This window comes from Watersipora subatra, chromosome 8, assembly GCF_963576615.1.
Source record: "Watersipora subatra chromosome 8, tzWatSuba1.1, whole genome shotgun sequence".
Lineage (NCBI taxonomy): Eukaryota > Metazoa > Bryozoa > Gymnolaemata > Cheilostomatida > Watersiporidae > Watersipora > Watersipora subatra.
The window spans coordinates 50,157,143-50,170,439 of record NC_088715.1 but is presented as its reverse complement, the minus strand read 5'-3'; the positions used below and the strand labels follow the sequence as shown (position 1 = coordinate 50,170,439).

The 13,297-nt window shown below is 39.2% G+C and overlaps 2 protein-coding genes and 1 long non-coding RNA gene across 3 annotated transcripts; 2 read left to right on the top strand and 1 right to left on the bottom strand.

The window, feature by feature from the left end:
- Positions 1-1,106: 1,106 nt before the first annotated feature.
- Positions 1,107-2,699, bottom strand: LOC137401461 (uncharacterized). Its single transcript, XR_010979337.1, has 3 exons — positions 2,601-2,699; positions 1,967-2,075; positions 1,107-1,213 (listed from the first exon to the last, which is right to left on the bottom strand). It is a non-coding gene; the product is annotated as an uncharacterized lncRNA (long non-coding RNA).
- A 1,231-nt stretch (positions 2,700-3,930) lies between these two features.
- LOC137402671 (uncharacterized) lies at positions 3,931-7,101 on the top strand. Its single transcript, XM_068089175.1, has one exon. The coding sequence runs from the start codon at positions 3,931-3,933 to the stop codon at positions 7,099-7,101; it is 3,171 nt and encodes a 1,056-aa protein (XP_067945276.1).
- A 2,848-nt stretch (positions 7,102-9,949) lies between these two features.
- Positions 9,950-10,516, top strand: LOC137402670 (uncharacterized). The gene has a single exon (XM_068089173.1). It carries the CDS (start codon positions 9,950-9,952, stop codon positions 10,514-10,516), a length of 567 nt encoding a protein of 188 aa, XP_067945274.1.
- Positions 10,517-13,297: the final 2,781 nt, after the last annotated feature.

Below are 13,297 nucleotides of genomic sequence, written 5' to 3'. Positions count from 1 at the left end.
CACTGCGTGCCTGAGCTACTAACCTCAAGTGATTTAGTAGTTTTATCACCTCAACAGATAAAAACGGTAACTGAACGCGCTGACCATTATAGGTTCAACCATTTGGAACCATTTACAACTATTGTTAGGTAAGCAGAACTAATTAATTTCATGATCAAACCGAAGACATGGTTCGTTCACCGCGATAGCCATTAATTCATTGTCATTGAATATTAAGAACGATGTCCATATGAATATGATGATTCAATTACTATTGACTGATACTAAATTCAAAGCAACTAACAGATCATATCACAGACGAGTTTTTACATGTGATGTGGTTAAATATTCCGTTGTATCTTGTTGTTTTGTTCGTGTGAATTTGATGATCCGGTCTCCTACTAATCATGCAGCTTGTCCCACAAATCTCGGCTGGAGTAAAGACGACGATGAGATTTCTGTGCAGTGGCTTCCTGATGGACACAGAGCTATTCCCAGGCAGTTAGTCCATTGGACTAGTTGCTCATGCAAAAATAGTAGATGTAAAAGCCGATGATGATGCAAAACTGCATCTTTAGCTTGCACAAGTGTCTGTGTAGACTGCAGCAATGAAATGAACGATGAAGTTGAAGATAGTAATCATATAGACAGTGATGATGAGCTTTAAGATTCTATTTAATAGTTTGATTAAATACTTTGCAATATGCTTTCTAGAATCAATTGAGTGTTTTCGATGTATCATGATAAACAGACTATGTGCATGGGTAAACATGCTATATAATATAATAATCATACAATGTATCAAAATACACATACAAAGTCCTATGATATTAATTATTCTCCATAAAGTTAGTTGTCATCGAACATACTGCACCAATATTGTTTTTGCACACTACCCGTACAATAAATCTAAAAGTAAGCAAGAAATTTCGCATGTAGTTGTCAGTTAAATAAAAAAGAAATAACATGTACCGACGAAAAGCACTAAGAGAAGCATAATAAATACTTTATGCTTGTCACGTGTTGCTCAGCAATATAATAATTTCATTTAAAATATTAAACATTAAATTTGTTAGTCTGCGTCACAACCAGTGTACCCAATGAGGTATACAGTTTAGCCTGTCAATCAGTAGTTGTACAGGTCCCATTGTAAAGAGTATGAAGAGGTTCCTGGCAGACCAGTGGATAAGATGATGACAAGAAATGTCTGTCATATTGAGTCCTTGGCGGCTGACTACAAAGTAAAAAATCACATCCATTACATACAATGAGTTCAAAATACAAAATTATCATAAAGACATATAAGAGCTTACATTTATGGTGCAATATTTATCTATCATAACCTATCAGAAAAAGACGATCTATCAAAGCATGTAGGTATAAATTTAAAACTTAAAAATAGGAAGAGGTACAGGACTGATTTTCATGTGTAGTCAATGTGCATAGCCCTACATGAAAGGAATAGATGTACACCCTTCAGCTCTTGCCACAACAATATTTAGTTAACTCACACATCGCATACTTCTGTAAGGTAATACAATTTTGATATGTGAGCACTATAATAATAAAATATAACTCAATAGATTAAAATACAATGAAATATGTATTAATATATAGTGTCACACAACATAATGCGACACATAAATCCTATAAAACAATTTACTGCAACACAGTTCTATACAACATAATACAGTTATTGTAATATAATACACCAGAATATAATGTAATAATACAGTATAAGATCTGCATGACACTATATAAAATTTTAAAACTAACCAAAATATCAGTTACATAATAATCATACAGCTGCATGAAGGTCATCAAAAGGCAACATCAGTTTGTAATGTGGCTGCAGGATGAACTCCAGTGTGATCTTATTCAACATTTCAGTATTTAAAGTTTGATAGTTTTCAGTGAGAAAGTTGGTAGGGACAGGCAGTCGAGAAGCTACAACGCTGTGTCTCACATGATAAGTCATTAAACTTACTGGTTGTTCAGGATGTGCCCTCTTCAAGTTTCTTCTATGGGTGAACTTAATGTAACAATTTTGATGCGCTTGAAGCACATCACCTCTGTCCATCAAATCTCTGAGTGCTCTATAAAACATTTCAGTTGTAGAGCCCACCTTTCTTTGGCTATGCCAAATACAAACTAGGGTCAGGGCTGGAGATGTGGCGAGTTATGGTTGGTGTCAATAACATAATATAATATCAAATCTGATTCATATAATAATCCACTGGGATCTAGTAGGCAGATCACACGACAAGAAAGTAGTAAAAAATTAATAGCTTATTATTGAGTTGAATCTGAGCGTTTCCTCATGTTAGGTCTTCAGCTCAAATCATGTGAAGTAGATTGGCCTTGATTGACAGATCATCATGATCCTCAAATTCAAACGAACAAAACAACAAGATACAATAGAATATTTAACCACACCACATGTAAAATATGGTCCGTGATGACATTTGTTAGTTGCTTAGAATTTATTGTCAGTCAATAGTGATTTAATCATCATATTAATATGCACATCGTTTTTGATATTCAATAACAATGAATTAATGGCTATCGCGGTGAACGAACGAGGTCTTTGTTTGATCATGAAATTAATTAGTTCTGCTTACCTAGCAATAGTTGAAAATGGTTCCAAATCGTTGAACTTATAGTGGTCAACACGCTCGGTTACCGTTTTTATCTGTTGAGATGATAGAATTACTAAATCACTTGAGGTTAGTAGCTTGGGCACACAATGTACGCAGAACATTGTACTAGTTTGAGCCGCCATTTCTAAGGAATCTGGCGGATTATGACGTTTTGTTCCAATCATCCAATCGCAGTCTGTGAAATTCCTTATCACAATGGCAACAATGATCGACTTGTTTATTACGTCTCCGCCATTTGATGAGATGTAATTTAAACATGAAAGTATATAAGCAACGAGGTTACAGAGTGCAACGTTCAAACAGGCAATATATAAATACTGAAGAATCTTTTGCACGCATCATATTGCATAAGTTGAGAAAAATAATAGAAATTATTTTTATGACAGATAGGGTTGTCCTGCTCTCTGACTATAAAGATGGTGATGTAATTGAACAATTTTGTGCAGATTTAGATGAGTGCCTATTGTCTGTTGGTAAAAAATACCATGGATTAGAAAATAAAACAGAAAATAAAGTTGAAGACTCAACTGCCAACATGTATCTTGTCTTTTGTCATGAATCGAAGCAGAAGAAAGAGCTGCTGCAAGTAGAGTTGCAACAGCGCAGAATATTGGCTCACGAGCTCTCTTTAAAGGAAGAGACGCTTCAGAAAACAGCTCAAGCGTACATTGAGCAGTTGGAAAAATTCAATAGACTCGTAGAACGCTTGAAGCTAATCAAAGAAGTGCCGTCTCAGGCGGCAGCTGTTCCTTTGCGAGTTGCAGCACATGCTGCAATTGAATCTGATGACCTTAACCAGTCCGACGGTGCCCAACAACTATCATCTTCAAGAATTGTTGAAGTGAGTAGTCATGACATCGTAACACCAAACCAAACTCAAAGTTTAGACGCTGTCAAAAAACTAGCAAACAGTTTGGTTGTATCAATGAAGGCTTCAAAGAGGTCTACTCTAGCTCCAGCTGTCTATACTGGAGATTCAATAAATCTCCACGATTGGGAGATGGACTTTGACGCCTTCATGGAATCCGAATGACTCACAGGAAAAGAGCCTATTCACTACCTAAAAAACTATGTTAAGGGCAAAGCTAAGGAGGCCATTAGTGGCCATTTTATAACCAATACGGAAAGAGCTTACTTAGACGCTAGAAGAGAACTAAAGGAAAGGTTTGGTAGCAAACACAACATAAATAGAGCGTTGAGAGACAAGCTGGAAACTCGGTCTAAAGTAGATGCCAGAGACTCGTGGGGCCTTAGAAGTTACGCAGATTTCCTGCTACACATCAGGTTTGCTATGGCAGACGTTCCTGAGTTAGAGTCTCTGAGTCACAGCCAAGAAAATGAGAAACTAGCTGCTAAGCTACCAGATTGGCTTATTAGGAACTGGGCAAGGAAGGTCAAAGAAATGAGGAAGTCTCAACAAAGATGTCCAGATTTCACAGAGTTGGTTGACTTCCTTGTGGATCACGCAGACGTTGCAGATGAACCTCTGATGAAACTCAGCGCTACAAACAAAGATAATTCTACCAGAAAACCCAAGCATGGGCCTAGAGCAGGTAGTGTCAGAACCCTTGTTACAAATTCAGCAAAGGAAAAGTGTGTCCACTGTGCAAAATCACACTCAACAACCGAGTGTTATTCTATAGCCAAGATGTCTGACCAGGAAAAGAAAGCCTTTATTAAAGAGAACAGGCTATGCTGGGGCTGCCTCAAGTCTGGTCATAGGTCTAAAGAGTGTGAAAACCGAGCTACCTGCAAAAGCTGTAAAAGGAAGCATCCAACTGTGCTTCACAAGGAACCATTTGAATGGAGAGCTAAAAAACGGGACACAGATCATTTTCCAAAAGCAGAAAAGACCGAAGTTGAACAACAGACAAGTTCATCAGACCATTCAACAAAAGAATCTTCATCCAGACATAGTGTCAAAGTGACGGAAATTAAAACAAATTTTCTGAGCATGGTTGTTCCTGTACATGTGTCCACTATGGATAAACCTGATAACCAGGTCTTAGTCTATGCGCTACTAGACACTCAGTCGGACTCCTCCTATATAACAAGCAACACAGCAGATGCCATTGGTGCCAAATATAGCACAGAAACGGTGACCATGGACACCCTGCAAGGCGAGTCCACAACAAGCATCAAGAAATACCCCAACATAAGGATACAGGAGTACCAACAACCAGAGTCTGCAATAGTCACTGTCTATGGATGGGACAGACTGACAGGAAACATCGAAAACATTCCTAACAGTGTCAACATAGGAAGATTTCCTCATCTGAAAGATCATGCAGAAAAGTTACCTCCCCCCTTAGATGTACTTATTGGGATGTTAATTGGAGCAAATTGTCCTGAGGCATTTGCCCCTTTGGAGGCCATCCTAGGTAAAACCGGGCAACCATTTGCTCAGAAGACTATTCTAGGCTGGACAGTAATGGGAAGTAGCAAGCAAGATTGTCAAAGTAGAGGAAAGAAAACCAGAACAAATGCTACCTCAGCAAGGTTCAATGACACAGATGAAAACACATTGGTATTTCAAGATGACTTAAAGTTTTTAGAAATATTGGAAAATGGAGCACACATAACTACTTCAGGTTCTTTCGAAGGACCTCTACCCTTCCACAACAAACCATTATTGCCCAATAACCGTGTTCAGGCAGAAAAGTGGTTGTTTGGGCTGAAAAAGAAACTTGACAAAGACAGCGCACTCAAGGAAAAGTGTTATGGATTTATGGATGATCTGCTAGAAAGAGGACATGCAGAACCCGCTTTTAACCCCCCTCAACCAGGTCAAGTGTGGTATCTCCCTCACTTTGCCGTTAGCCATCCAAAAAAAGGTAAAGTACGAGTAGTGTTCAACTGCAGTGCCACATTCAAGGGTACCTCTTTAAACGACCATCTCCTGCAGGGACCGGATCTAACAAACAACATGCTAGGGGTACTCCTGAGATTCAGAAGAGAAGCTGTGAGAATCGCCTGTGATATAGAAAAAATGTTCCATAATTTTTCTGTGAACAAAAAAGACAGGGATTTCCTACGCTTTTTATGGTTCAACCAAGATGGAGCTCTGACGGAATATCGCATGACAGTCCATCTCTTTGGAGCCACCTCGTCTCCTGCAGTGGCTACTTATGGTCTTCAAAGAATAGCAAAGGAACACAAGGAAATGTCCGCAGCAGCGGCAAAGTTCATCACACAAGACTTTTATGTGGACGACGGTATTATGAGCGTTGCAACCACTGCTGAAGCTGCCGAGTTAATTACTACAGCGAGAGATTTGCTGCAGAAAGGCAACCTCAGGCTTCACAAGTTTGTATCAAACAAGCCAGAGGCTTTACAGAAGCTTCTCCCTAAAGAACGAGCTCTTCAAAACGTAGACCTGCACACTGGAGCTACAGCAACTCAAAGGACACTCGGTCTCGAATGGTCTATTCAAGATGATACACTGAAATTTACCAGTAGTGGGATGCAACTAAAGTCTAACACAAGACGAGACATACTGCCCACAGTTAGCCAGCTGTATGATCCTCTAGGCTTTTTGGCTCCATATACTTTGGTAGGAAAGAACATCTTGCAACAGATCAGCAAATCTGGTACCGATTGGGATGAAGAAATTAGAAAAGAAGCTGAAGGATGCTGGGTAAACTGGATCAATGACCTAAAGGCGTTAGAAAGCATCAAAATTTATAGATGCATGAAACCTACCAACTTTGCCATTATCAAGAAAAGGGAACTACATCACTTTTGTGATGCCAGTCTGAGTGGTATAGGTGCCTGCTCCTGCATACGTTTGATAAACAATCAAGAAGAAGTTTATACAACTCTCGTGCTGGCAAAATCTCGCGTAGTACCTAGTAAAGGAATTGTTACAGTCCCTAGACTGGAACTGCAAGGCGCCGTTATGGCCAAACATCTTAGTACTATACTACAGAGAGAGCTAGACATGCAAATCAATGAGAAAAACTTCTGGACAGACTCCAAAATTGTTCTAGCATACTTGGCTAACGAGCGGAAAAGGTTTCATGTCTACGTTGCTAACCGTGTCCACCAGATAAAGACGGCAACTGATGTAGGTCAGTGGCACCACATCAGCGGCAGCGAAAATCTGGCAGACATCGCTTCTCGTGGTATGAACAGCAGCAAACTGCAGGAGTCAATGTGGTTCACAGGTCCTGAATTTCTCAAACAGTGGGACCTAAGAGAGAGGCTTAGTACGCAAGACATCAACAAGGACATTGACGCCAACGATCCTGAAGTGAAAAGGCTCAAAGAAACTAAGGCTACAAAGCTCAACCAGGAGCAAGACCTTTACAGTAAACTCTCCAAGTTTAGCAATCTTGGCAAATTGGTGAAATCCATTGCCTATCTCCAGCAGATAAAGAAGGCCAAGTCCTTTAAGATAGTCCTCACCCAACCGACCATGGAACAACTGAGGACGGCTCAGCGGCTACTTGTTAAGCTGTGACAGTCGCTTCACTTCAAGTCAGAGGCAGTCACACGCCTAAAGGCAGCAGCCATTGAACTCAAAACCTCTGGAATGGCAATCATGTGACTTTTACGTTAATAATAATACCTAACGTATGCGCCATATTGGAGAGCTAATCGAATGCTAGTTCCGTTTGTAAACAAACGGTGAAAAATGACAGAAATGTACATAATGAAGTTATTTTTTAGCTGGGTGTTAATGAAAACTCCTCCTACACAACGTTTAGAGTGCCCTGATAAAAGAAAACCTATTTATAAAATATGGAGTGGAATATATCAAATGATAAGTAGATGTAAAATAGATTTTCGTAGACCATTTTGTTCATAGAAACTGTTGTATTACAGATGCATAAACCCAAAAAATGATATATTCAGGCAAATAACAACTGTTCCATTATATTAAAATTGATATTGCATATGCATAAATGCATATGGACAAACTTAGCACATGAAGTATTTCGATCAAAACAACACATAGGTATGCTGCCAAAACAGAAACTGTTTTCATGATTTAAGTGATAATAGCTTATGAATGTATGATATGTATAATACAGCATCTGTGAAAGATGGAATGAACTACTGCAACAACTAAACAGAAATTAAAAACAGTTGTAATAGAGGATTATCAAAATAATGCAAACAAGGAAATGCAGGAATTAGTGTAATCAGATGATTAAACTTATACAGACACGCTACAGAAACTGTGTAAAAGGAGATTTGTATAGCACTGGATATTGAGCCAAGGTGCATCAGAGTTTCTTAGAACTAAATCAGATTAGGAATAACAGCACAACAACAGCTGCAGATGAATATTACAGTGATTACATTGTTACTGGCCTTTAAAAAATACTACTTTAGTATTGTATGCCACAAAGATGCACCTTGCAGTTTGAGTGTAAGATTTTAGCATGATGCTGTCGGAGATCATAAAACGACCGAATAAGGTTTTCATCAATGCAGTGGTTGGATATGCCATCTGCTGTATCCGTAAGGTGTTTCCCAAGGCGTAACACATGACTAGATCTTACACTACTGATAAAATACACCACACAATGGAGTGAATCTGGCTTTGAATTAATACGAAAGTATTGATCTGCAACTAGCAGGATCCTGATGACACCGTCTGATGGACGCACCAATCCTCCATTGTTTTGTAGCTCAAGTAAAGTATAGAGATGACGGTACTGGATACTTGACTTAGCGGTCACCAGCGACTGACGGCCAATGTCACGACAGCACTTTAGTTAGCTTTTGCACAATGTAGCCAGCTAAAATAATAGACTGTACTGTTACCTATAACAGAAATTTGACATCTGAAATCATTGAGTTCCACAAACTGATCAACTTCTGGAGTAGCCTGTATGATGAGAATCTCGTTTTGAGCAGTAACATTACCTGTCTTACCAGCGTCTGATTTTGCACCACATTTGCTGATAAGTTTGCAAAAGGTAGCCTTAAACTGAGTAACAGTAGGATTACTATTCCAACCACCTAAACAAAAGCATCAATTATAACAATTACATAAAATCAACAAAAATGAATGTCTTATTCACATAAACGTACTACCCTTAATATACAACAATACAACTAATAAAATAAGCGAAAATAAAACAGCTCAAAATGCTACCATATTGCTATGTAGAAATGATGCAATTTTCACTGGAAGTCATTCACACCCATCTTAGGCATAAAGCTTAATGGTTGACTAGCAACAAAATTCACATTACAGTTATTTGGTATCAAAAGATTCACCATGTTTTACTCTGTTGTGTTGTAGGTGCTAAATATGTGGAAATGTGATTACAAGCACTTAAAAGCTCAAAAACAAAAAGCCGCCGTAGATTGGAATCTATTTATTTATCTGACGTAGTCATTACAGTTTGGTTAAACTACTTAAGTTGAACAACCTTGCAGCGCTGTGCTTGACAATATGGTTTTAAATTCAATCATTGAAAAGCATCATTCAACATTGAAAAATATTACCTTTAAATGACTTAAGTCGAACGTTTTAACCTGTTGTCAAAAAATGGATCATTGAAATGTTCGTTGCAGATAAGTGCCCAAGGATCAGGCTTACTCACTCTTCTGCGGTTGCGATACCATTGTAAATAACGAGAGTTATGTTGTTTTGTTTGGTAATCTAAAAATTAAAATGAAACTGTAGTAGTTAGTTAGCAACAGTAATAATAACGATAGTATTATTACTCTTATCTCCTTACTGCTAGCTATATCCAGGTACAACAATAAATAATATTATAGGCACTACAGACATTTTTTTCAAATATACATATTTAGAAATGGCCTAATGGTTTGTAGTTCAAAAATATTAATATAAAAAAATTCCAATTTTAAATAATAAGAAACCTTTGTTCTGAAGAAAAAACATTTCATTCACTAGCTTATAAATTTATCTAATCACCAACAAAATACAGTCAAACTCGTACTCAGTAGTGACACTGATCGACTTTCACTCACCCAGTGACTAGTGTAGTAGAACTAATTAGTGGCAGTACTAACTAGTAGTAGCACAACTAGTAGTAGTCGTAGACTTTAGCAATAGTAATAGAACTAGCAGTAGAAGTGACTCACTTGTGAAATTTCATGCCCTTTCCTTTGAAAGTCCATTCTTGCGGTTTTTGCAGTTCGTGGAATAGCAATAGCACTGTGCACCTAAACCCTTATCTCTCTTACATAAATTATTAGCAGTAATATCAGTAGTCTGTTCCTTTGATTTAGCAGTGTTCCTGATCTTCCATAGCTGTTAAATCTGAAATCAGATTTCTTTCCAACATTGAACACAATGAAATTAACTTCAACAGTAACTGAAAATGGCGTCGGCCGGATTTCCGTACTCGCGAATGACCTTTTGCCATTCCAGGGGTTTTAAGTTCAATGGCAGCAGCATATCAAAACTTGACCCGTATGTGGACAAGGAGGGATTACTCCGGGTTGGAGGGAGAACGAGAAAATCCTCTCATCTCACGGAGCAAGAGAAACACCCGGCAATAATACCTAAAAACTGTCACCTTGGGAGACTCCTAATTCTCAATGCCCATGAGAAGTCACCGCATCTAAGCTGGGCTTATGCTCTGACCACAGTGAGACAAGATGGTTACTGGCTGATAGCTGGCAGAAGAACAGCAAAAGACTTGATAGGCCAGTGTGTTCGCTGCAAGAAACTGCGAGGTAGAGCTTCTCAACAGCAGATGGGCGAACTGCCTGCTGAAAGGATAGAACTAGCTCCCCCTTTCACCAACACTGGAATAGATTGTTTCAGTCCATTTAGTGTGAAGGAGAGGCGCACTGAGCTGAAACGATATGGGCTGTTGTTTACCCGCCTCTACAGCAGGGCTGTCCACATTGAGGTTCTAGACAACCTCACTACAGATTCTTAAAGGTAAAGACACTACATTGTGATAATGGTACCAACTTTATTGGCGGAAAAAATGAATTTACCAAACAAATCAAATGATGAACAATAAGAGTGCCCAAAAGTGTTTAAAAGAAAATCAAATATAGTTTATAACCCCAACTCCCACAGCGAGTCACCAAGGGGGGTCTGGGAACGCCAGATAAGGACAATTAGGGCAGTACTAAACTGCACTATAGCAAAATCTCAGAATCGGATGGACACACAATCCTTACATACGCTCTTGCATGAAGCGGCTGCAGTTGTAAATAACAGACCATTATCCCTTGTAAATCTCAACAACCACGAAGAGGTTTCACTCACACCAAACATGGTTCTGACGGAAAAAACACGGGTTACTCCTCCACCCCCTGGAGAGTTTGCGGATGTATACTGTAAAGCTCGTTGGAAAAGGGTCCAGTTTTTGGCAGATGAATTTTGGAAACAATGGAAAGCTGAGTACTTGGATGAAATAACAAAGAGGCAGGTGTGGAAAACTCCAAAAGACAACTCAAAGATAGGGAACATACTGCCCTGATCTAGCAAAACCCAATAATTGCCTAAACAAAAGGTTTTAGTACAGCCTTTCGAAGTTTAAATTGGTGCCAACCTAAAAATATTGCACTTAACACTTCATATTTGGTACAAATATTTGAACATATCATTGTTCACCTCCACTGACAAATCACAGTTGTTTTTGCTCAGTAAAATGAATTTTGGGTCAGTTATTTGGTTTTGACAGAACATTGATGCTACTGTTTTCATGTGAGAGTGATCTGGCAAAACCCAACAATTGAAGTTGTTATGTTTGGCATGACTATCTTGTTTGTGGTTAGCATCCTAAAAGGCAGGCATAACCAAACAATTCAATGAATCGATTCCCCCATTTTGCTAATTGAAGGGATTAAACTTGCTAATCCCATCAAATGTGACTTATTAGTCAAAATTTGATGTATAGTGAGTGAATCAACCTGATGGGATTTGTGGGATTGTGTATATTTTATTAGCATGAATGGAAATCATAAAATATGTTGGACATTAAACTGGTTGATACCTTTCGTTTTGAAATTAAGAAAGTGAAAAACAACACAAACAACCCTTCGGCCAAAGATATTAATACTGAATAAATTCGGATTGATATCAAGATATTATTAAAATAAAAAGTGAATTACTCAAAACCAAATCACAAATTGAACTCATTACTAAAGGTCTGTCTCCTAGTTGCAAGCCAGGCACACTGCCTCATCGTCAATTCTGATGTTCAGCCAGAATTGGCGGCGACTTTTTGGCATCATTGGCAGCAGGTTTTTGATGATGCTGTCCTTTTTAGAGGCAGGGATTCCGCGGTCTGCCTTGCGGCTGGGTCTGTCGAAAGGCAGTGTAGCTTTTTTCATAAGAAAGTCAAGTTCGGTGAACTCAGTATCACTATGATAAAGTTTGTAAAAGACTGCTCTGCTACCGCGGCGGAATTGGAGAACTCGAATATCTGCTAGCGCAATCCCAGCTTTCTGCACATTGGTGGTTGATTTAAGGTTTTTGACCGATACGAAGTCCTGATAGCCCATCGGAATCACGTTTACCCTTTTGGCAGCGATGCACGACTTGAAATCCTCAAAATCTAGTATCTGCCCCACCTTTGTCATGCGTTTCTCCATATCCGCGTGAATGCTGTCAGCAGACATAAACGTATGTCCTGCTTTTAGGAATTTTAATGTCACTGTCTCTGCACTGATATCTGACGAGTTCACTATATCAACAAGTGCTGTCAGCAGAAACCAATTCTTATTCTGTGCTGAACAGTTATCGGCAAAATAAACTACATGTTTGAAATCTCTGTCTACTTTCAAGGCTCTGAGGAAGGTAGACACAATGTCTTATGCCCGCCTACCCAAAACAGATTCGTTCCAAACACAGCTGATGGTGTCATGTTCTTTTTTGTACGCGTCGACTGGCGCAAACGTTTCATGAAACGCCACCAGTCGCTTGGTGAAGCAGGCAGACTTTACACCTGGCATGCAAGGTAGCATGATGACTTTCTGTAAGTCTACACTTCTCACCATGGTGTCTGCTTTCACTTGGTGGCTCTCAGACTTGTATGCGTTTCTCGCTGCTATTTTCAGGACATCATGTTTTGCCTGTTTCACACATGCTTCGCAGTTAGTTTCACATTCACGGCTTCCAGCAATTATTGTGTGTGATAAAGCCTGTCTCTTACACATTTCACACTCTTTTGTGGAGAGGCGGGTGAAAGAGATGTTCAGTTTTCTGATTTCTCGGAGATAGGTTGAATAACTCACTGGTGTATCAGAGCTTTCATGGTAGTCATTGACCATCTCTTGGACTTTAGCTCTGGTGGCAGGTAGAAACGCTTTGGAGCATGGGCTCGTCTGTAATGGGGCAAGGCAGGATTGAATGTTAAGATGTGTGCTACCACAGCATCTTTATTCACCTGGTGTGATTCACGAACTCCACCGCGTGCATCTGGTGTTGGGGAGGGTGAGCCTATCGGAGTTTTGGTGAGAATGTCGTTGATGATGCTCGATGTGTTCAGGTATCCATGTGTGCTCAGAAAGAATGTTTTACACACTCTCTGCCTTGCACCAGAAGGATCTTTAATGTGGCATGTGACGGTTCGGTCACGGTTAGAAGAAGCATCCCGCTTCAATGTTTTTGGTTCAGTCACATTTAGGAGGCTAAACATCTGAATGTCTCTCTGCTGCTTAGTTAGCTGCCAAAAAGCTGAGTATGTGTTGATTCGGGTTTCTTG